Source organism: Nanorana parkeri, unplaced genomic scaffold, assembly GCF_000935625.1.
Source record: "Nanorana parkeri isolate BGI_ZX_2015 unplaced genomic scaffold, ASM93562v1 scaffold711, whole genome shotgun sequence".
NCBI lineage: Eukaryota > Metazoa > Chordata > Amphibia > Anura > Dicroglossidae > Nanorana > Nanorana parkeri.
In genome coordinates, this window is record NW_017306979.1 from 142,564 (window position 1) to 163,561 (window position 20,998).

Genomic DNA, 20,998 nt, shown 5'->3' on the forward strand with positions numbered 1-20,998 from the left:
AGATTGGTATATTTTATTGCATCTCAAATATTGCTGACAGATAACATTCTTATAGTAACCCATACAGGAAATTAAAAAAAATACAGGTACGCTATTGTTTTTTTAAACACATTGTGCCAACTGTTACACCTTATATATCCCTTGGTATCTGCAATACAGCATTTTATAACCACTTCGTAAGCATTATTAGATGGAAAGAAATCACCAAGTGTACATAAAAAGTCCATGAGGTCTTCTTTCTTCACTGCTGTGTCCCAGATGCTCTTGCACTCTATGCACTGCCTCCAAATTTACTGGATAGCTTGCTGATCAAATTCATCACTTTTGGGTTGGTGTTATACTTTGATATGTTAGCTGGATTTTGAGCTACATCCTGAAATGCAGCCATGACTTCAGGATCCTAAGCAGAATAAAGAAATACACATTAAAAGCATATGCTATTAATGTAATGTGGCATACATGGTTATAGAATAGCACATGTACATTTGCTCAGTAAACTAAATCTGTGTACATTTGCTGTCCTCTATATTGAATCCATGTACACTTGCTGTCCTGGATTCAATGATATTCCCTAACTGTACATATACAGTAACATGGTGGAAACAATCTTAAAGCTGGACCCTAACAAACACAGCTAACTAAACAGATATGGAAGCTATTTTACCCGATAAAGGTATTTGTTTTTGTTTATCCGGCCCCAAGATATACACAGCTCTGCCACAAAGACCTTATTATTCTTTGCTGCAGTTTAGTAACATTTACAACTCTTGTCCTCCCCAGGCTGTGCTTTGAAAGTGAAAGGAGAAGCAGCAAACTGATAAGTTCATCTTCCTGCCACTGTCACTCTGGTTTCACTGCCTATCAGCAGATTCTCAATTAGCACAAGAGCACTGCATCACAACTGGTTCTATGTGTGCTTCTGCCTCTCTCAGTCTGAGCACAGCTGTGCAGGGACTGCGAGAGGGCAATGCCAAGCCAAATTCATGAACTTACACTGCCGCATTTACAAAAATACATTTTATGATGTATGAATGGTTACAGAGCTGCATTAATGTGTGTCTTTAATTGCTGTCTGAAGTTCAAATGTAAATGAATGTTTAACCCAGTGAATGGCAGAGAATGTTCATTTATATAAGCACTGTATATTTGTGACTGTAATGCTGTGTGTGGTTATTAGAGGGTTAGCTTTTAAAAGGATACTTTATTTGTAGAATAACACATTTTTACATGCCTTTTTTAAACTATAGAGGATGCCATGCATTGGGACAAAGGAGGGCACATTATGTTGGTCACAGCCATCAGATAAATATATTAAACTGTAATTCCAGGCAAACCACTAAATACAGCACTAAAAAAAATGATTTTATATTTCCTGTAAATTCCTTTTCTGCAAGAGTTTACAGGATATAGATCATCAGACCTCTGGGTATACCACTATGCCTTGTAGGATGTTGGAGCCCTTTGAGAAGACAAAGAGTGAGCTGGTCTTAAGGGAGGAGACTACAGAAGAGAGGAAGATCCTGGCTGCCTGCACATCCAGGACAATCTCATTAGGATCAGAAGGACAAAAAACAGCAAAATATCCACTCCAGGATAGGACGATACAACCTTTGGTTTAAAGGAAGGAAGGATGAGGCTGTTAGACCACCTTGTGCCTGTGGCGAAAAACAGCTTATTGGATAAAGGCACCATTTTGTTAAAGCCAAAAAGCGAGAAGTGGAAAATGGAATACTGGACCCAGAGACACAGAAGGGCCGAGGCCAGAGGAGGTCTGCAACCAGAGAAGTCATGTCTCAGTAGCAGAACCTTCTTGGTCAGTCTTGGGCCAGCAGAATGGTAGAAATTCCTTCCAGCTTGATCCTCCATAGAAACGCCTAATTTAGAGAGTATGGAGTGCTTCGTGCAACCAAGGCCTTGACTGGGTATGAACCTGTGGACTGTGGCAGGATGCCATCAGATATATGTTTAGAGAACTCCACTGTTTATATCTCTTGTAAACAAAAGTTGAACAAGTAACCCGTTACAGACCAGCAATTGACCCAGAGAACTCTACTAAAGGCCACAGAGGCAAAGCAATGAGGAATCACTCATCCTCTATCCAGAAAGGAAACGCATATACTGTTTGGTGCGTCAGTAAGCTTTCATATGCCAGGCCCTAACATATTACTTTTGCCCATTCCATTGCAGCCCTACACCCAGGGACACACTGGTCACAAAGCAGAATCGGCTATTAAAATAAAAAAATGTTAGCACATATTTTAGCTTTTTGTGCACTGGGTCCTTAAAGTAGTATTAAACTCTCAAACTTTTGTTCAATAATGAATCCAGATCAAACAAATATACATTGCCCAGCAAAGCATTTTGCCCAAACACTTAGGCCCCATTCACACTGAGCAAATTGCGCGATTTGCATTTTGCGCGATATCGCGCAAATGCTTGCATTGAGCAAGCTAGAATCGCGGCAAAATACGCGCCAAAAAGGGTCCTGCTGTAGCGACACACAGCCTGTGACAGACAGAGTCCCATTGCCATGCATTGGAGAGCGATATAGCACGGTAAATAGCCGCGATATCACGGGAATTACCGCGCGATAAATCGCTCAGTGTGAATGGGGCCTTACAATCATGTTTCTGAACAGCTGCTTAGAAGTTTCTCAGCTCAGCTTCCCTGAACATCCTGTCCAGTACAAGATCACAAAGCACAGAGTAGACTCCAGCAGCTATCCATCTGCTAGCTTGGAAAATGGAGGAGAGGGGGCAAGGGGAGTGTCTTGCCTTGCTGTGTCGGTGTGTTTGTGAAGACACACACAGCTTACTAGCACACACAAGGGTGACTGCATAGCACTCTGCTTGAGAAAGGAGTCACTATAAAACAGGAAGTCGGCACCAGTGCTCAGGGGACCAGCTGATTTTGCTCCTACAGCGATGAAGGGCTCCAAAAGCGCTTGTGTTTTTGACATCCGTTTCAAATAAATCTACGATTGACGATTCTTTAAGGAATTTGTTGTGCTGGTGACGTCTCTCTTATATTACAGCGCCTTTTTCTTACGCCTTTTGCTCCCCAGTGGAACTTAATCATACAATGGTTCTATGATTAGGCTCCATTAGGGGGTGAACTGCATCAGAAAGGTGCTAGGTGGAGTATTCCCTGTTACACTTGAACTATAAAGTTGATGTTTTGGAAACAGCGGTTTGTGGCCTCATTACATAGTGTTAATTACAGTAGGTGCACCCGGAGAGGTGAGCACCCACAGGTTAGGATGATCACAGTGGTGAGGCCCTAGAGTGGTACCAAAGTTTAAAATGAGATCTGGGGGGTTAGATATGACACAACCAGCCGCTGTTAATAGATGATGATGAAGGCTTGTGAAGAAATTTTCCACGTCTTGATCCAGCAGACCCAGATATAAAGATGTCTACCTGCTAAAGACACTAAGCTAAAGTGGTCATTATTTGGCATGTGCAGAGGATATAGCCAGTAGGCGCAGCTTTGCCTTTTGATCTGACTAGTGTCCAACCACCTAGAGGCAGGGCGTATACTCAAAGATCTGATGCGGTGTCCCCCAATAAACATAGGGGAGGAACATATATATTTGTAATGTTGACTAGCCATTTGTGTGATAAATACACTTCTAGTTAGAAATCACCGTCAGTTCCAAAGAGGTAATGAAAATTATATACAGCCCAATGAGAAAGCAGAAGATACTCCAGCTGCATAATTGAATATAAATGGATAATCCAACAGACAGTGAAACCCTTCATAAAGGCCCAAGCAGGTGTGCTGAACTACAGCATAGTGATCTCAAAAAAAGAAATTGGTAGAGGATTTAGCGTTAAACTCCACTTTTCAAACAGTAAAATATCAGTTTTGGTTGGCCTGACCCTTTAAGCACAAACTGCAAAAAAATATCACACCTTGCAAATCAAATTCTAACTTATAGACCAGGTTAGAAAACACATTTATACCGTGTAGTAATCTGTGGATTCTGGAAAACTAGTCTGGACTTATACCTGCATTGCAGCCAAAACTTCTGGGTCAGAGAGAATGTCACCAACACCTGGCATCCCAGCAAAGCCACCAGGAAATCCCCCTACAAGAAACTCGGTATTATTAGTTTGCACTGAAAATACACTGGGAGAGAAAATACGCTTAGGTATTATGAACCAGGAAAACATAGCATTATGGAAATATTAGACATTTTATTACATGCTGTAATGCCATTTACAATCTCAAAGTTATACATGAATTTTGAAAAAGTTAATTGCCTAAGCAGTACCTTGAAGAATGTACCTTTTTTACCTGGAATTCCTCCTGCTAAAAAAAAGGTGCACTGCTTGGTATGCGAGTGTGCCCAGGCACTCCTGTCCCTCAGCCTTATAGCTGTATATCTGTAATGTGAGATCTGAGGCACTGCTGCCTCTGACTGCTAGTCTTATGACATCTGAAGTGAGAGATTTAGGTCATGTCACTATGATGCCTTTCTGACATGAGGAAGAAGAACCCTGCAACTACCAATATGGTCGCCTGCACACAGAGAAACATGGCAGAACAAGGCAACGTTTAATGATTAAAAATCAACAACATGCCAAAACCAACCATTCTATGAGAGATTCCAACTTAACTGTGTTATCAGTATCTCTCATCTACTAATCAGCATGGATTTGTAGCTTGCATCAAGTCAGTGCAACTTGGCAGCTACAAGCGAGTATGCTGTATCTAGTGAAGCTTTTCAATCAAAATGTTTTTATTGCCTGAAATGCACAACTTTACAACTCACCACACTCAACCTCATTTCTCATGTAACCGTCAAACAGCTTGTAAAGGTAAAGATATATTGAAAGGACCATATCCCACTACATATGTCATTTGTAAACAAACAGTGACCCTGATTTACTAAAAGGAGCAGAAAAGGTTCCCTTTGCAAAGTGAATTTTTGCTTATGTTTGTGAAGCAAAAGTTTGTGTCGACAACATTAAACACATCCAAACAGGCCAACTAAACACATCATAACTAGGGGTTGCCTGCAGCTCAAACAGCCACCTGAAGGACCTTTTCATCTAAAGCTGGCATCAGATGAGGTTTGAATTTCCACCTGGTAGAACTTTGAAAAACACGTGATTAGAAGACCAGGCGGCAGTGTTGCAGATCTGAGAAAGAGTAGCCCGTTACTGAAGAGCCCAAGAGGCAATAACAGAGCGCCTTGACAGGAAAGAGTGGAAAAGAGGAAGAGCTCGCTGCACCACGCCACCTACACCCTCTTTGGCAGCCAGGTTGCCTGCCTGGATAAGGGGGTCTTTCAGTGCCCGTTTCATTAATCTCACAGAACCGTGCGATTAATGCACGCTATCACACAACGCACCCACCATGTGTCAGGTGACCGCAATGCGTGGTAGAGCAATACTGCGCATTGTGGTGAAGTAGAAAAAAGTAGCGCATGTGGTATCATGCCTTGCGGTACATTGGAGTGCCATTCAAATGAATCTAAATGCAGCCGACACACTGTAATGCACAGTAGGTGCGTTGACAGCATGCGTTAATCTTACGGTACCGTGCGATTAACACAACGCATAGGTGTGAATGGGCCCTTATGGATTTTGAGGGGGGTCACCACAACAAAATTGGCAATGCGTGGTACTGTAATACCGTGTGTGGCAGTGCAAAAAAGTAGTGGATGCACAGTATCGCAGTACTGTGCGTTGTGCTGCATAGAAGCACATTGCGGCCGGGAGGCACAGACGCACTGTAGGTGCAGGTATGAATGGGCCCTTATGGATTTTGAGGTGATCACCACAACAAAACTGCCGTATAAAAAATATGATGTGTATAATCGCTCAGAACATTCCTTCAACTGTAGTCACAGGTTAAAAAAAAATAAAAAATCAGCAGGTCACTTTACACTGTGTAAGGTGCACTGTCCCTATGAATATTAATGAATGGGAGGGGGGAAATCTGACTTTCCACAGAGAAGCTCATGCACGAGGGAAGCATAGCATTGTGGGAAATGCAGTTTTCCATGCCCTACATTGTAGTTCCCACTGTGCATAGTAGCCTGTAATCTGCACAGAGCACATAGGCAGCCATTTTAAAAAGAGTCATGAGGAGATGGAAGGAACAAAAAAGTAAGTTCATATACAGAAACTGCATATGCCTGCTACATGCATGTACGCTCAGTGTACACTGCTGGCACGGTTTTTTTAAACATACCTCTGCAAAAGTGGAAATGGGCTTTAGGAAAGGTCTGTCTAAGGCTAAGCTACCAAAAAATAGGGGAACAAGAAGCTGGTTTGCCTTTATGGAGACCATGCAGAATGAGTCAGTCTTTCTGGAAGAAGCAGACGCTGAGAGAACCTCTCATGGCCCAAAACACATCCAGACAGTGAAGGAAAATCTCCGTCTGATGAACTACAGCTGGACAGAGGGAAGGAAGAACGGTCATGGCTGAAGTACAGTGTAGGGACTGTACACAGTCGGTGGGGGTTAGCGGTGAGCACTTGCAGTATAAAAGGTATGAACAGTGGGGGCAGGGAGAGGTGACAAAGTGGAGTGGGTAAGTTCATTTTCTAACATTTTGTGAGAAAAAGACAGTCCTTATACAACAAATGAATGACAACGTACTTCAAACATCAACATGCCTGTATAACCTTGAGAAAACCTAACGATTTAAAAATAAAAAAAAAAACCCAACAGGTATGGATTGTAGAGACTTGGTCACTGGGGAAGGGGGAAGAATGCAACTGTCACTATATTAGACAGACTTCCTGGCTAACAAGTTTTAGCATTATTAGGAAGTAACAAAGCTTTCCCAGATACCGAATACAAGCTTATCTAAACCAAGTGGATATTAATGAAAAGTTAAAAGGACAACTTTTGACAGTAATATTTACCACTACACTATGCTGTAAAAATACCTGTGTATGTTCTTGGCAGAAAATACGTTTTAAAGCTTTAAAGGCCATACCTGGGAAACCTGTAAACTGGGCACCTTCTTGACGCCTGGCCTCTTCCTCCTGTTAGCATACAAAAAAAAATTATTTTGAATTCATTACACATAACTAACTATTCCTATGGGTGAGCTGTATTCAGCTAGTCAGCTGAATACAGCTCACCCATAGGAAAGAATCAGGCTGCATCATGTATACTAAGAAGGTGAGACAGTTGGAGAGTTTTTGCTGGAAAGGGTGTGCGGTACCAGGCAGGGCTACACAGTGAACATCAGGAAGGAGGAAGGCGAGTATTAAAGAAGAACTCCAGGATGTGAAAAAATTAGGGATGCACCGATACCATTTTTTCCAGACCAAGTACAAGTACCGATACTTTTCCTTAAAGTGACATTAAACCCTCAGATTTTTTTTTAACATAAAACAATACTGTAATGTGTGCCTTACTGTAATCCATGGTTGTTTCCCTTCTCTTTGCTGCTCTTCCTTTTAAATCCGTATCTCTTCTCATGCTGGGCAGAACTTCTGTTTTGCAGCTGACTGCCTTGTCTCTGGAATGGCTACATGGTGTCGGTGTGAAGGTTCACAACCTGAGCCAGCACTACAGGAAGAGGCACTCAGCTGCAAAGGGAAGTTCTCCCCAAGCATGAGAAGACATGAGGATTTAAAAGGAAGAGCAGCAAAGAGAAGGGAAACAACCATGGATTACAGTAAGGCACACATTACAGTATTGTTTTATGTTAAAAAATCTGAGAGTTTAATGTCACTTTAAGTACTCACTGATACCAATTACCTATACCTTTTTTTTGGTCATGTGACAGTTTTTCTAAAACATACAGACTAATGGATTTTAGGACAGTGGCGAAGCACCAAGGCCTGGTCCCAGTGGCAAATGCTGCGACCCTGGAAGTTTTGCCACTGACTCCAAGCTGTAGAGGGACTACAAATCTCAGCAATACATTATATAGAAATACAGAACGCCACCATCTATAGAGGACTTCAAATCCCAGCAATACATTCTACAGCAATGAAGAATAATAGTGTTCAAATTTGCTACATATCCTGTGCTGCTGCTCTGCCACTCGTGGGTGCCGGCCTGATGTCTCAGGCAGGGGGCCCTCAGGAGGGGTGTGGAGTGTCTCAGGAGGGTAGATGTGCAGGCTGGCACTGTAAACAGGTGCCACATGGTTCCCCAAACGGCAGCTGCAAGGTCCCCAGCAAGCGTGTGACCTTAAGGCAGCCGCCTCCACTTAAAAATGTAAAGTGCCGGTATCGGTTTTTATTATCGGGGCATTTTCACAAGTAGGAGTACTTATGGGAATGCCCAGTATCAGCACCAATACTGGTATCGGTGCATCCCTAGCAAAAATTAATTCTTGCAGTTGGGCTACCCCCACACTGCACAGGCTAAGTGCATCCATCTAGGGGATGGATTAAAAGGAGAATTATGGGGAGAGTGAAATACATTCATCCCCATAATTAGAGCCGACTTATGACAAGCTGTCACACGTATGCTCTATTGATCGGGAACCGAGTAATCATATAACGCCGATCGCTCAGTTACAGATCATCTCCCTGTCGGTCACCGCTCCCCAAAAGGAAATCCCTCCTTCCCTCTCCGTTCCTCCAGCACAGACTGGAGGGTGGGATGGGGGAGGGAGCGGGCACAGCTGGCTCTGCCTCTAGAGAGGAAGATTCAGCTGTCAATAAGGCAGGCGGGTGGATCCCAACAATATTGTTGGGATCCGTCCTGGCTGCAGCGCGGCTCTGCGCTGTCAGCATATAGAGGGCAATAGCCCACTATATGCTGAGTTTTGGGTCACAGGAGGACATTAGTATACGTCCTCCTGTGACCCTAAAGAGAACTATGGCAAAAAAAAGGTTGAGCCATAGTTCTCTTTTAAGGAAGATAAACTTACCTGATCCTCAACCTTGCCAGGCTGTTAGACCTTTCCTTGCAGCCTTTTCTTCCCTGGGCTCCAGCGGTCTAAGGACCCATGACATCACGTCTAATGCAAGGTCCATTCACTTGCATTAGATGCGAGGATGCCAAGGGACAAACCACAGCTGGAGAGGGGGAGAGAGAGAGATGAGCGCCGACTGCAGCAGGACCAAGGATCAGGTGAGTATATTTTCTTTATTCCGGCACCAAGACAAAACAGGTTAATTTCTGCACATCCTGGAGTTCTGCTTTAAACATGGAAGGCCGCACTTAATGGGGTTCACCCCTCTCCCCAAATCGTGTACCGTTCCCATGCGTCGTCACATATAATGCAAGGCATTAGGACTTGGAGACATCGGCGAGCCTCAGAGCGGAGGGGGAAGAGGCTGCGGCTGAAGGTGGGCTTTAAAGAAGGTTGCAAGTGACACCAATTTAAAGTGTATGTAAAACCCAAAATATATTTTAAACTAGTTAAATACAATTTTCTTAAGCAAATATTTTTTGTGAATCTGTTGCAAAGTTTCTTACCTGGAGATCCTGCCAGTAACAGCGCTTCCTCTTTCAGACTGACAACGCCAAGCTACTGCCTCACAATTAGAAGCAGCGTTGCCAGCCTTCTGTGTTCTTTTTCAGTTTGGGGTGAGCTATCAGAATGCTAGTCCAATAGGCAACTGAAGGAGCTTTCATGCTGCAGAAGTGCTGTAGGAGGATCAAAGGAGAAATATGGGCTTAAGGCTTTTCCCCATAGTTCTCCTTAGGGTAACGGGAGGACACAAACTAGCGTCCTCCCGTCACCCTAGGCTCAGTATAGGTATACTGAGACGCCGCAGTATAACGCGAGCTGCTGCTCGCCTTATCCTGAGACGCCGCAGTATAACGCGAGCTGCTGCTCGCCTTATCCTGAGACGCCGCAGCTGAAGCGGATCCCGACAATTATGTCTGGATCCGCCCAGCTGCGTGACTGACAGCTGGCTCTGCCTATCTAGAGGCAGAGCCAGCTGTACCCGCCCCCTCCGTTCCGCCAGTCAGCGCTGGCGGATCGGAGTGGGGAATCCATCCCCTCTCCTGTCACAGCAGAGAGCCGTGACAGGATCGAGAGGTGAGCGAACGCCGGTATGTGTTCGCTCACCTCCCGATCTACTGAGCTGACCTGTGGCAGTCTCATTGTCACAGGTCGGCTAGAACTAGGAGGAGGTGAGTGAAAAGCACTCACCTCATAGTTCTCCTTTGAAGAATTTTGTGTTTATTCTGATTTTTTGGAAACATGATTTCCATTCTACAGCTTTTGTGGCATTCTTTGCAACTTTAGATAGTGTTCCTTGAGTTTTACATTTTTAAATGCCATTCTTATAGTTTATGGGTTTTTTCTTTACATTAGAAACCGCTTTGTTTTAGCCTTTTAGATGTATTGGCCAAGTTAAAGTATTTTGCAATATTTCAATAAAATCAATGTAAACATTCCCATTTTTGTTATTGATAAAATGTTCTTCCAATCTTAGTTTTGTAGATCATTCCCCAGCATTGAGAAGTTAAATCTCTTTGCCCTGGCTCACACCTAGGCGGCACCGCTTTTGCGCATTTGTACGCGCATTAGCAGCATGCGGTTATTTGCGTGTGTATGCGCATTATGCACATTTGTATGCGTGTTTTAACGCGCGTACATGAAGCGTGTTTTGATTGGCAGCTCATAAACCATTGAGGGCAATGGGAGGACACGTGTATAAACGTGCAAAAATGCTCACGAAAACGTGCAACATGCTTCTGTTGCGCGTGCTTGGTCATTTCCAAATGAAGTCTATGGGGAGGAAAGCTTTTAACTGCCCAAAGAAGCTCCTGTATCTTTTCAGGCGTCTTCCTGCTAGGCGTTTTTCTGCTCAGGTGTGAACCGGGGCCATTGGAAATAATGGGATTTCTTGTGTTGGCCATTTAAAAGCGCTTTTCGAACTGCTCAAAAACTCCTAGGTGCGAACCAGGGCTAAAAGTATTTTAATCATTTTTATTCTAGTAAACACAAGCATCATAGCCGTCATTATCTGACTGTAATAACTGGTCCACTGATTCTTGATATTCACACTTGTCAAAATCCACTCACCTGCTGTGCTCTTTCATGTTCTTCTTTAGCTTTTCTTACATGTTCTTTTCTTTCATTGGCCACCTTTTCCTCTTGTTTGCGCTCATATTTTCTACGATGTTCTGCAATTTTTAAAGCCTGAAAAGATTTGCATCAATAAGATGTACATGTGAAACATATAACATTTGATTGCCAGATACCAGCGTCTAATCAACTTACACGTGGCTGCACTTCTTTCAACATTGCACTTGCGTCTTCATCATAGTCCAGTTTACATGCTATGGCCAGGTCATGGGCTGCTTCTTCCCAGTGTCCTAGGAGCCTGCAAAGCAGCGAAGAATGAATGGTAGAAAGTCTACTGAATCAAACTTATTTGGGGTTCTCAGTTATCCTTCTATTTCTATTATCCTATAAAAGGTTATTAAGTATTGTCTACCTCTTTTAACCACTTAAATACCAGGCCCATAATACCTCTTTGTTAGCAGGCATTTTTCAGTTTTCAGAGCTGTGATATTTTGACAAAATATTTCAGTCCAAAAGCACCTGCTGCCATTTTTCTGCAGCCAAAAAACTATACCTCTGACGTGAAAACAAGGCTAAGCAACTTAACTGTGCATGAAACCATAGGAACTGGGGTGCAGAAAAATGGCAGCAGGTGCCCGCGTACTGGAGGCTCGGCGCTGTATGGAGTAATGATGGCTCACTGCAGATCTGACAACACTGTTAATGCTGAAGGAACGAGCCTGTTTTGTATGACACTGCCACAGTCCAGAGCAAGACAGAATTGGTCACTAGGTGGTGTGCAATAATTATAAGTGTTGAATAGCTCTACCCATGTAAAAGTCCAAGTAGTGAGACAAGAACAAGGGGTTCTCATTAATGTGCTTTGCTATTAAATCTAAGATTTTATTCCAGAAACGATTTAAAAATCACAGAACTACAGCTTTCTTTGTACACAGCTTTGAGAATTCAGAGGTGGAATGTAATGTAATTGGTAATTTATTAATATTAAAATAAAAGCCGGCAGCACAACAAATAGAATTCAGAGACATGCTCAGCAGCAGCATACAGTTTTAGCTTTGGAAAATTTCCAAATTTGGAAGTGTGCAGTGTTATCACAGACTGAGGACTCCTTGCTTCAATTACTATTCGAGAAGCTAGGGCTGTTCTAAGTAAGCTTGCAGAAGGCTCTAGGCATAGGCGATGCCATCAACCATCAAACTCATAGAACTGCAGAATGGGACACGGCTGCAGGTCATGGGCCAATTTGAGGATTGGACTGATGTTGAAACTACTACGTCTGTTGTACAGATAAGTAACATAATTCTCAAACTGTGTGTGCGTAAAGAGGAAGTTTTGTTGGGGTTATTGGGGGTTGCTTCACCTGGGCAACTGGGTTTGAGTAAAGGAACATAGTGCGGAGAAAAATGGGCCTGTAAATCCCATATATTGTAGTAAAGTGAACATATGGGATCAACTCAACCCATGAAAGGCTTTGTGCAAGGTTTCTGAATTTGTTTGATGGCAAGGCTATATATCTCCTCGTGCTATCTTGCCTATACAAACCCTACATAGTCATTGTTTACAAGGCATAGAAAGATGCATTCAAATCTGTTGACTTATATCTTTATAAAACGTTTATAGTTAGAGTTAAGCAGGGCAATAGGTCTATAGTTAGTAGCCAACACATGGTCCTTGCTTGGCTTTGGAAGTGCAGAGATGTTGGAATGCAAAAATTGGGAATGGCTGTGTTCTCTTTTCATAACTGCAGCAAAGAAGTCTAGTAAATGTAGGAGCGGTATTGTTTACAGAAGATATAGGGCAGACCATCAGGACAGAGATTAGTTCTTTATTTAAAACATAGAGGATACAATTTAATAACATCCACAGCCAATTTATAGCAGTCTGCTATTTAACACTTACCTGTGTGCTTTGCCTCTCCATTTATATGGCTGAGCAGAGTCAGGGTTGATGGCTATAGCTTTATCACAGTCACGGATTGCAGCATTTGGCTTCTGTAGCTTCACATAAACACTGTTTAGAAAGAAAGTTATGTCATAAGAAGATATAGCACATTTGTCTAGCTTACACATACTAAAGTACATGGAAATGCATCTACTACTCAACTGTCAGAATGTGGTACCTATAATATTGCTTGTGCACTCTGTGATGATTAATTACAAATTGCAATAAAATTACATTATTTTTTACTGTTCTAATGCAGTCAAATGAATATTAGCAACCAGGGCTGCTCTTTCCTTGGTTAACTGGGGCGGAAATTTCTCTTGGGGCTGATGGAGGAGGGAGAAGCTGTATGAGCTTGAGCAGTGAGCGTTGTCTGAACTTAGGCACAATTATAGCGCACCATGAACTTATAGCAGAACTGTTCCCTGGACTGTCCCCTTTAAATTAATAGCGGTCATCAGTGGCTCACAATATGTTTTGGATCATTGTCCATCTGTAAACTGAAGCGCTGTCCATTCAACTTCGCTGAATCTGAGCAGACAATTTATCCCTATACACTTCAGAATTCATCCGATTGCCTCACATCATCACTAAACACTAGTGACCCAGTGGCGTTGGAAGCCATGTATGTCCATGCCATCACACTGACTCCACTGTGTTTTACAGATAATGTGGTATGCTTCAGATTACGAGCCGTTCTAAGCCTTCTACATAAATGTTTCTTCACATGATTCTGGTACAGGTTGATCTTGGTTTCATCTGTCCAAAGAATGCTGTTCTAGAACTGGGCTAGCTTTTTTAGATATTTTTTGGCAAAGTCTAATCTAGCCTTTCTATTCATGAGACTTATGAATGGTTTGCACCTTGTGGAGAATCCTCTATAGGCCTTTTTGTGTTGAAGAGCTCACCAGTGCGTTCTTTTTTTTCTCAGAATATACCAAACTGTTTATTTGGCCACTCCTAATGTTCTATTGCTTTTTTTTGCAGTGTAAGGATGGCCTGTTTCAATTGCATTGAGAGCTCTTCTGAACGCATGTTGAGGGTTCACAGCAACAGCTTCCAAATGGGAATGCCACACATGGAATCAACTTCAAGCCTTTTACATGCTTAATTGATGATGAAATAACAAAAAGGAATAGCCCACACCTGTCCATGAAACTAATTGTCCAATCGCTTTTGATCACTTAAGGTGCCCATACACCTTGCGATTATCGTACGATAATTGCGGGAAATCCCGCTATCGCACGATAATCGCAAGGTGTATGGAAGGCGTGCGACCGTTTCTACTGTATGGTCGCATGTCTTTTGTCTTACGAGCAGGTTTGAAAACCCGCCGAGAATCGTACGATTGTCGGCAGGGTATGTGGCCTGCTGGTAAGATAAATGCTGCACGGGCCGGTGTGCGCATTGCAGTCATCAAGTCGCAAGTACGATCTGCCTGTCCAAGATGGGCAGATCGTACTTTTTTTTAAATTACCTTACAACCATCGCAAGAAAAAAGTATTGCGATGGTTGTAAGGTGTATGGCCACCTTTAGAAAAGCTGTAATTCCTAAACACTTCCTCCAATATGGATGTGTACTACCCACAACCTAAGCCGAGACTCTGCATCCCAGATTCTTTAACTAACTGTAACTTGAATTTATTTTGGTAAACAGTCAAAATAATAAAACTTGTGTCTGTCCAATTTTTTTCTGGACCTAACGGCATATACATACACACACTACAGATGACACAGCCTACTTGTTTAATTTTTAACACAGCTGTATTAGCTAGGTAACCCACAAAACATCTGTTGAGCAAGTCAGATAACAATCACCAGAGAAATCGTTTATGCAGAAAATGTTAGGATTAAAATCTACATATAAACTACAAATGCAGATGGAGTCATTGTGAATTTTCTAATTAAAGGGATGGGTAGTATGAATGACTATCTGACCAGATACGAATTCAATTGTCTAGATAGGTTCTTATTCAGCATAGCTGCTGATAAACCTAAAGTAGATTGAACAAGGTATTAGAATGTGTGTATGGCTAGCTTTAAGCCAAGTGAATATTACTGCAGAGTTTAATTCTCTGGCACTTTAAACCTCTCAAAGTGTTCTGCGTACACCCCCACGGGCTCCTCTAAGCAGCTAAATAAAGCGCTGAAAAATAACAACAATAAATGACTAGTACAAAGCAAGGGAACATATTAAAAATATATCTATATTTCTTGTGCTGCTAAGGGAGAATTACGGTAAATATACCAAGTATAACAAACTGAGAAGCCCAATACCCCATGTCAATAAAGAAACTGAAGACGAAAGAGGATATATAAATGAGAATACGATACAAGAAAACTGCATAAATCAAAAACAGAATACTTAAAAAAAATAAAAGATTATGCTTTTGGAATGGCCTTCACAGTTACAAGATTTATATGTAGTGCAAAGAGGAATGGGAACACATTTTGCAGTAACTAGCAGTGTGCCCATGCTTTATCACATACCACATGTTCAATTTGTCCCATTTTGCTCAGAAAAAAGCATAAACTAAAAACTATTCTCATGAAGTCACACCTCACCTTGCTCTTTTTGCATACAATATGGCAATCCGTGGGTTCATTTTTATGGCTTCTGTTAGCAGATCGATGGCTTTCTGGAAATCACCTGCAGAGGAAATCAACAAGGAATACGGTTACAAAAAGTAAAATAATTAAATATTAACTGATACAAGAAAAAAATATTCTACCCCCTAGTACAGATTCTTCCATCATCATACCATATTATTCCTTTTGCATGCTTCTAGAGTGAGGGTTTTGCATCTGCACTATGACCTAACATCTGATGAATGTTCATTAACCTGGTAAAATATTCTGATCAAATTGTCACTTTGCAAGTATATTTTATTAATTGAAGGGTGTTTTATCCTACATCATTCAGTGTGCAGAATCCCTAGACACCAGTGAAGCATGTTACTGCTATTAAAATGGGCTGGAAGAATGTTCTATGGTTTGAGGAGACCAAAACTGAGCATTTTGGTTTAGGGCTAAGGAGGATGATTGGCATAATTCAAACACTGCACAACATTATGAATATATCATACCCAATGTGGAGCACAGTAGTGGCAGCATCATCCAGTGGGGGTGCTTTTTTATATTGCAGGCCCTGGAAGCTTTGTGAGGGTAGAATGAATGCAGCAAAATACATGGAAATCCTGGAGGAACACCTGACGCAGTCTACAAGAAATCTGAGCTTCGAGGGCCGGTTCACAACACAAACAGTGCGTTCCAGAGCGGTCAGCCTCTGGAACGCCCCGTATCGCATTCCGGCCAGCTCCCTGTGTTTAATGGGGGAGGGGTGTGGCGGTGTATTGAACTCAATAACACGGCAGTTACGCCCCACTGCCCGCAGTGCGATCGCCCACACCCCAGCGAGTGACATATAGGTCCAGTGCGATCTGCAAAAAATAGTGCTTGCAGCATTTCTTCAGATCGCACTGGACCAGAATGCAGGCACAAATGTGCCACATGTTAGGGTGCGAGCGATTGCACTGCGGGCTGTTATGACTTCAATACACTGCCACGCCCGCTCCTGAACTCAGGGAGCCGGCCGGAATGCGATAGTGCGTTCCAGAGGGTGACCGCTCTGGAACGCACTGTTTGTGGTGTAAAACGGGCCCGAGAGAAAATTTGTCTTCCAGCAAGACAATGGCCCTGAGCATGAACCAAAAAAAATAATGTCCATGTCAATATTTGTGAAAGGTTAAGTCAGAATCTAAACTTCAATCAGTTCTAGAATTTATGGATGACATGAAAAAAAAGGTTGTGCACTCAATTCCTAGGACCTGATAAAGCTTCAGTAGTTTTTGGGGACTGAGAGAAAAAAAAATTGCAGGGTCCACATGTACAAGGCTTATAGAGACTTATCTACACAGTACTCAAATTGCCAAAAGGTGCATCAACCAAATTGAAGGTAAAACAATAGACATGTGTTTTCACTTTAGCAGGAAAGAGTATTTATTTTGATCAATAGAATAAAAAACAAACAAAAAAAAACCACCAAAATGAAATCAAATGAGATTCAACATTCTGTGAAAACTTTCAAGGGAAATAAATATTTATATGTACGTTATTTTATATATATTTTACACACACACACTTATCCTTTTCATATTAAAACTGTACAGGCCAAGGGTAGGGGTTTTGGTTTCATGCAATTTGAATGGTTATTTTTCATTAAGAAACTGTCTCTAGGGAGAAGGGTGGCAAACCGCTCCAAGTACAGGCATCTAGGAGGTGCCTGGGTATACCTGCAGTAGTCTTCGAAACTTTCCTCCAGGACAATGACAGGCAAAACTCTGACACCAGTTATCACAGGAAACTCCCCCGTTATCCGGAATCCACAGGGATTGGTAGATTCCGGATAAATTTAGTTCATGGTTGCTTGAGAGTTAGTAATAAAAATAGATGCAACCAATGCCATACCCCATACTATACCATAAACTCTGTATTGACTTCATATGAACATTGAAATGCAGTAATCCAAAGCAAATTAAGACAAAGAGACACACGATTGTTTCCAGGATAATACATTCCGCAGATCAGCAGAACAATGAGTACAGAGGGGATTTTTGTTTTCTGGTAAGATGAGAGCTCTAGTTAGATGAATTCCAGATAACAGAGCGTTTACTGTATCATCATCGCTAAGCCCCACCTCTACACATTCATATTAACCCGTCACTATGATGGATAGTCTTACTGGCTAGTAGAAAATGTGCAGAAAGTAGAAAGGGGTGGGCAAGCTTCAGCGCTATCAAAGTGCAGAAGCTTTGCATGTGACAAGGGTCTGAGATTCAGCATGATGACACTGGGCTATCTGTCTCAGCCTCCAAAACTTATATAGACAGATAAGCTGCATACAGATTTTGGAATGCCTTGCATGAACCCAGCCATGGAGCCTCCAAGATCATTGCTGCTTTAATTTTATATAAAGTTAGCCACTCTAGGTGCTTACACTTTATAACTGGTAGCAGATGTAACAACTTTTTTCCCCCCAGGTACTCACTCATTTTTAATCTGTTGAGGCATCAATTATTTCCACAGCTTTGTTAAGGATGAGGAAGAAATCAAAACAGTTTTCCCTAGCCATGCACCTTTATTTGTGCTAAAATGTAGTCTGGTTATCTGGCTACGCATGTGGTAGCTAATGCCAGCTTCTGGTTTGTCAGGGTAGATTTCAAGCTCTCTTCAGCAGCACATCCATTTCTTTTGTAAATTGTACCTTTAAAGCCATATCAAAAGGTTTTAAAGCTATTTCAAATGCTAATTAAACCTCTTACAACGGAAGCTGCCCCATGATGTCTAAAAGTTTTAGGTTTCCTGCATAAATCAGATGGTCCTTTGAGCACTGGCCCTGATAAACTGTTTTAGGGTGGCTCCTTTTCCTTGCAGGGTCATATGGAGCCACCCTTGTGTGTGGTAGTAAGCGGTGTGCATCTCTACAAACACGGCAAGCCAAGACACTACTGGAGACTGTGCTTGTAATCCTGTATTGGATAGGATATTCAGGAAGCTGAGCTAAGAAATTTGGAGCGGTTTTGAAACATGACGACTAAGTGTTTGAGCAAAAAGTTAAAATAAATACAAATATATATTTGTTTGATCTGGATTCATATTGAAAAAAGATTGAGAGTTTAATACTACTTTAATGCTCTCCTCAGCTTAAAATAATAAATTCCTCCTTTTAAAGACTTGGGAAAAAGCTGCATCCAGGTGGGGATTGTAAATCTAAAGAAGCAATGAGTCGCCAAATAGGAATCTTCGCTTCAAGGTTTTTTGTAAAACAAACCATGACCCTTTTTCTCTTTTAGACCTTAAAACAGGCATGCACATTTCCACTTTTACCTCCCTGTTGTCCATTCTTTCCACAATTAGCTTGCAAAAGATTATTAACGAGACAATATAGAACGTTAAGGCTTTATGTAAATCGCTATCCTCCCCATACCCCTCCAATGGGGAGTTTGGCTTCATGTCACTAGGTATACTGACATTATACTTTCCCTATCCCCTCAACTGAAGACGATTATTAGATCGCCTTTTGCAGAAGGAACTGTCAGAATACAAAGCACAGAGTGGGAGATTTATCCATTCATGCGGTTTATCTTTGGAGGAATCTGTTATAATTTTTTTTGTTCAACCAGCGAGCTGAATGAAAAAAGATAAAACTGTGTATACTACTTAAGTGCTGTTCCCCAAATGCAGGCTGCCTTTAAGATGCTGCGTGAGGCAAACTACAGCAGTGCCTAGACTGAGAGAAACCCTGTGTATTGGTGCAGCGGGGGAGAAGGGGCTGCAGTTGGTGCATGTGCATGAGTCTTTAGTACTGCATCATCAACTCCCAAGGAAAGAAGGAGGTAGCATGAAATTTAAAAAAATGGCAGTGCAGGCAAAAAACACAGTGCCTAGCCACCAAAGTAAGAAACCGCATACTCCCACTGACCCTGCCCCCACGACTGAATAAAAGAGGGTGACTCCTATTAGAAAAGTGTAATAGATTTTTACAAAAAAGAGGGCGATACAGGCAAATCCAGATTAAAGGGAGAATATCAAACCAGTCACAAGAAGCCCGATTTAAGGCAAGCAGAGCCTCCATGAAGTAGGAGGAAAATTCTCAAATCAGCACAAAGCTTATTAGCCACTCATAACAAATGAGTCATCAGAGACAGTGGCAGGAGACACTGCTACATCTCCGGTCCAGACGACTTGGCAAGGAATCCCCAAGTATACTGGCCTCACCGGAACAGTGGAGTCCTGTATAACACAGACAGTCACTGCCAACCACAGGACCGTTATAGAGGAAACACTAGTTTACAGAATGAACTGTGGAAAACCTGTGCTTGTTGGACAACTGAAAAGACTTGTAGGATTTCAAATATCTGGCATAAAATCTACCAGTAATTCATTTTTCCAATAAAGTGAAAACCAGCAGAAAGGAAGGCGATATCCAATCTCCTGAGAACATGAAGCACGACTGGGCAGGGGGAAGGGGATTTAGCCTCCAGTTTTCTGTGTGCCTCATGTCCAAGACGCTACATACATTTGCTGACATTTCTGCAGAACACGGACTGTAGATCTCCCATCTAAAAAGGAAATACTGTAACACAGGATAAAAGTATGCAACAATGTAATGCCAATTAAAGGGCCTACTGTGCATCATTATTGGACATATACTGCACTACGGTACATATGCTGCAGGAGACCACTAGGCAGTACACAGTGTAGAAGACACAGCACATAACTTGACACTTCATGTGGAACCCTTACTTGCTTCTAGCAAATCCAACACACAAATGCCCCCTAGGGGCCCTGCTAATTTAAAAAAAGATGATTCTTCTACCACAAATCCTGCACATACTATGGCATTCCCCGTTGAATATATCCCAGAAATATTTCAGAATGATAGAATCTCTATTTGAATTATTTGTGTGGGCCAAGGAGAGACACAGGCTAGACTGGTCAACCCTTAAAAGATGGATTTGGGGGTGCACAGAATAGACCTTCACGCTGAAGCAGCCTTATTAGTGGATTTCAGAGATTTGGCACTCCAGGGCCACTTGGACTAAGCTGAAGAGGCTTGTTTGGAAGTGCAAGAGGCCTTTGAGGTGTTCCCTTGAGAACAAAATGGGGTGTTTGTGTGCACAAAAGGAATATGCATTTTCTGTAGAGGGCTTAGCTTTGTGGCATTCTTAATGATCTCATCCAAAGGAGACCAGGAAAACCTCTTCCCTAAAAAGGGAGCTAGGGTAAAGACTTTGAGAAACGATTGACTGACCGACATTGCAATCACAGGACCCTGTGGATGATGACAGAGACAACGTTGATGCAAGCCACCCAGCAACCCGTCTTTGGAGGCTTCAAAATTATATCTAATCACCTGCACAACCTTGTGTATCAGGTCAAAAAGGTGCTGGAGGGAATTCTCTGCCATTTCCTGGTGTAAAAATCTGTAACAGTCTGTCACTGCCCAAGACAAGAGGGCCAAAGGAAACAACTGACAGCTGGGAGACCCCCACAGAGAACAACAATATATATATATATATA

The 20,998-nt window shown here is 42.2% G+C and overlaps 1 protein-coding gene across 3 annotated transcripts in view; it reads right to left on the reverse strand.

Annotated features, from left to right (window-relative positions):
- ST13 (suppression of tumorigenicity 13 (colon carcinoma) (Hsp70 interacting protein)) overlaps nucleotides 1–20,998 on the reverse strand; it is a 38,708-nt gene continuing 17,710 nt past the window's right edge. For 2 of the 3 annotated variants that reach the window (XM_018563918.1, XM_018563917.1), the window contains 8 exons: nucleotides 15,482–15,566; nucleotides 12,875–12,985; nucleotides 11,171–11,273; nucleotides 10,973–11,089; nucleotides 6,959–7,007; nucleotides 4,300–4,311; nucleotides 4,011–4,090; nucleotides 1–400 (listed from right to left, as the gene is read on the reverse strand). In XM_018563918.1, the coding sequence (XP_018419420.1) occupies nucleotides 272–400; nucleotides 4,011–4,090; nucleotides 4,300–4,311; nucleotides 6,959–7,007; nucleotides 10,973–11,089; nucleotides 11,171–11,273; nucleotides 12,875–12,985; nucleotides 15,482–15,566 (686 nt within the window). In that variant the 3' untranslated portion in view covers nucleotides 1–271. The remainder of the gene's footprint in view (nucleotides 401–4,010; nucleotides 4,091–4,299; nucleotides 4,312–6,958; nucleotides 7,008–10,972; nucleotides 11,090–11,170; nucleotides 11,274–12,874; nucleotides 12,986–15,481; nucleotides 15,567–20,998) is intronic. The other variant, XM_018563916.1, reaches the window with a different exon arrangement.